This window comes from Quercus suber, unplaced genomic scaffold (genome assembly GCF_002906115.3).
Source record: "Quercus suber isolate HL8 unplaced genomic scaffold, Cork oak 2.0 scaffold_473, whole genome shotgun sequence".
Taxonomy (NCBI): Eukaryota; Viridiplantae; Streptophyta; class Magnoliopsida; order Fagales; family Fagaceae; genus Quercus; species Quercus suber.
In genome coordinates this window covers 295,489-298,196 of record NW_027069924.1, presented here as the reverse complement: position 1 = coordinate 298,196, position 2,708 = coordinate 295,489, and the positions used below count along the sequence as shown (strand labels likewise).

The 2,708-nt window shown below is 47.9% G+C and overlaps 1 protein-coding gene across 1 annotated transcript; it reads right to left on the bottom strand.

The window, feature by feature from the left end:
- Window positions 1–449: 449 nt before the first annotated feature.
- Window positions 450–2,054, bottom strand: LOC112000488 (uncharacterized). The gene is made up of 2 exons (XM_024032628.1): window positions 1,142–2,054; window positions 450–988 (listed from the first exon to the last, which is right to left on the bottom strand). Exons 1-2 carry the CDS (start codon window positions 2,052–2,054, stop codon window positions 450–452), a joined length of 1,452 nt encoding a protein of 483 aa, XP_023888396.1.
- Window positions 2,055–2,708: the final 654 nt, after the last annotated feature.

The window sequence follows — 2,708 nt, the reverse complement described above, 5'->3', positions numbered from 1 at the left end:
AGCGTGAGTAATCTCATTAAAGTCCCCAAAAACAACCCAAGGGAGTTCAAGCTGTGCATGTATATATTCTAGGAGCTTCCAGGATGTATGTCTCTTCTGCGTATCAGGGTGGCCATAGAAACCCGTGGCCCTCCAATGCTGACCGGTTACAGAGTCAGGAATGATGACGTCAATGTGGGAGTTTGAATATTTATGGGTCCAAACAGTTGTGCCTGCTTTCCATAAGAGGGCAAGACCACCACTTTTCCCATCACTTGGGACTATTATTCCTTGCGTGTAGTCTAGCTTTCTCTGAATCTTTGACATATGTGCTATGTTGGCTTTTGTCTCCACAAGGAAGATCAAAAGGGGAGCTTCAGCTTTCACCATTTTGGTGAGCGCAAGAACTGACCGAGAGTTCCCAAGCCCTCGGCAGTTCTAGGATAAGATACTCATTGGGTTGGGCGGGGCTACATAGCAGCCTCCGCCATATCGCCAACCATGTCATGTTTGTTTTCCCATGCAGTCTCTACCGACGTCTTTCCTTGCTTCATAGGGATGGAGTTTGGGTCAAGTTCCTGTAAGGGAGTTGGGCCATCTCTCTTTTGGGCTCCTTTGTTAGTGGTAGGTGCTAGGCTTTGTATTTCACCACTTCTAATAATACGCTTCCAAAATCTTCCCTTGGGCCCAGCCGGGTCATCAATCCAGCCCACTCCATATTCAAATATCATAGGTGTAGGCCCGGTATTAATATCCAATTGTAATCTTTGACCTTTTTCAGCTTTTGCCATTGCTTGTAAAACGTCATTTTCCATATTCTCGGTTGCTGCCAATTTGTCTCTTGTCACTGTCATTTGGCGTACTTCACTTGCTTCCAAGGTGCTTGACTTAGCTGGGTTTGAGGAGACATTACCTCCGGAGTTTACTTGCTTTTGGGAGAGTTTAGCTTTAGTAACGTAACCTTTTGTAGGGTCTGGCTCACTGCTCCAAGCTAAGCTTTTTGCAGGTTCTGAAATAGGCAGCTTTAACGTGACTTTTGAGTGGGATATAGGTGTGTCAGACGCTCCCTTGGGACTACCAGCCACGCCGCTCGTGTGTGGTTCACCTACTCCGGTTGTCACGTGGGAGAGAGGGAGCTCATGGCTATCGTTCTACCTGTTACGTTGCCGGTCTTCCGACATATGGCTACTCTGGCCTTGAGCGTCGTTGCTCCAAGAATAATCGTATTGGTGAGAACCTTCGTCTGTGGGAGCCGTTGTTCTCATCGGAGGTGTGGGAGTTGGTTTGGCAGTGCGGGGAGGGGTGGAGTAAGGGATAGCGGAGGAGTGTACAGCTTGTGGTTGTTGAAGGTTGCCTGTGGCGGCCCTGAGCCATGCGCCGTACTGTTGCTCGTCCTTTGATAGTGTGCCGCCACTATCTGTCCAGAGCTTACAATCCTTCTCATCGTGGTTTAGGGTGCCGCACCAATAACAGAATATTGGCAGGCGTTCATACTGAAAGGATATCCACAGTGGTTTGGTCTCGCCCATGTTTACGAACCTACCTCGGCAGAGAGGTTGATCGATGTTGATGTGAACTCGGACCCGTATATAGCGACCACGACATTCACCATTCGTGGACACATCGACTTGCTCCACAATGCCCAGTGTATTCCCTATGACTTCGGCGTTCTCTCTGGTCATTCGTCGAAGAGGGAGGTTGTGGATTTGTACCCAGAGAGATGTATGAAGGAACATTGCATCATCTGCGGATTCATCGTCTTTTGGTTTGTACGGCCTGATCAAGTATTTGTCAAAAGACCAGGGCCCTTGTGTAAGGATTTTCATCAGCGCAGCGTCATCGTCGAAGATGATCAGGACTGTGTTTGAGCCAAGGTCACGAACCTCGAAGTTCTGAACAGGGCGCCACATGCTTTTGAGAGTTCGCACTAAGGTTTCCACGTTAACACGACGTTTTGTGAAGAGCCGAGCAACAAGGATTCTGCTGTTGTTCACAACGTCAGGGGCAAGACTGACTGTTTGGGCTTCCTTTGTGTTCAGTGATAAGCTCGCACACTTCCCTGTGATGTCGTCCATGTGAGGATGTGGGTAAAAAGGAAGAAAAAAGGAGGAGTGTTCCACCGGTGTGGGGAAAGAGAGGCTGCCTATACAAGATAGGCGCAAAGGTTTTCGGGATTTTTTAGAAAATAACTACAAAACCCAAACAATATTATTAGTTAGGCAACGTTTCAAACATATTGCATTTCTAACAATTCGACTTCAGAGGAGTCGATTTTACTGTTCATATCGCATATTTTTGCGCCACGTAGATAAAGAAATCGAGTCCATTATACTTATTTTTTATACATAGAAATCGACTTCAGTGGAGTCGTCTTCAGTACAAAGAAAACGACTCCAGTGGAGTCGTTTTCTTTGTATTGAAAACGACTCCATTGAAGTCGATTTCTCTGTGTAGAAATTCGGTGTTGCTCGTACCAGAAGAACCCCAGAAGAAATCAAATCCAAAACGGACTGTACCTGAGCGTGTTCTCCTCCACTAATCCGATTCGATCACCTGAAGCTTTCGCCGGGGTTTGGTTAGAATCGCGCGGCGCCTGGATTCTTCATGCTTCGTCGTCGGTGTTGCTGGGTTCGTCGGGGTCTGGTGAAATCGGCGCCTGGGTTCGTCGGGGTTTGGTGAATCGGCGCCTGGGTTCGTCGGTGTTGCTCGTCGGTGCCTGGGTTCGTTTG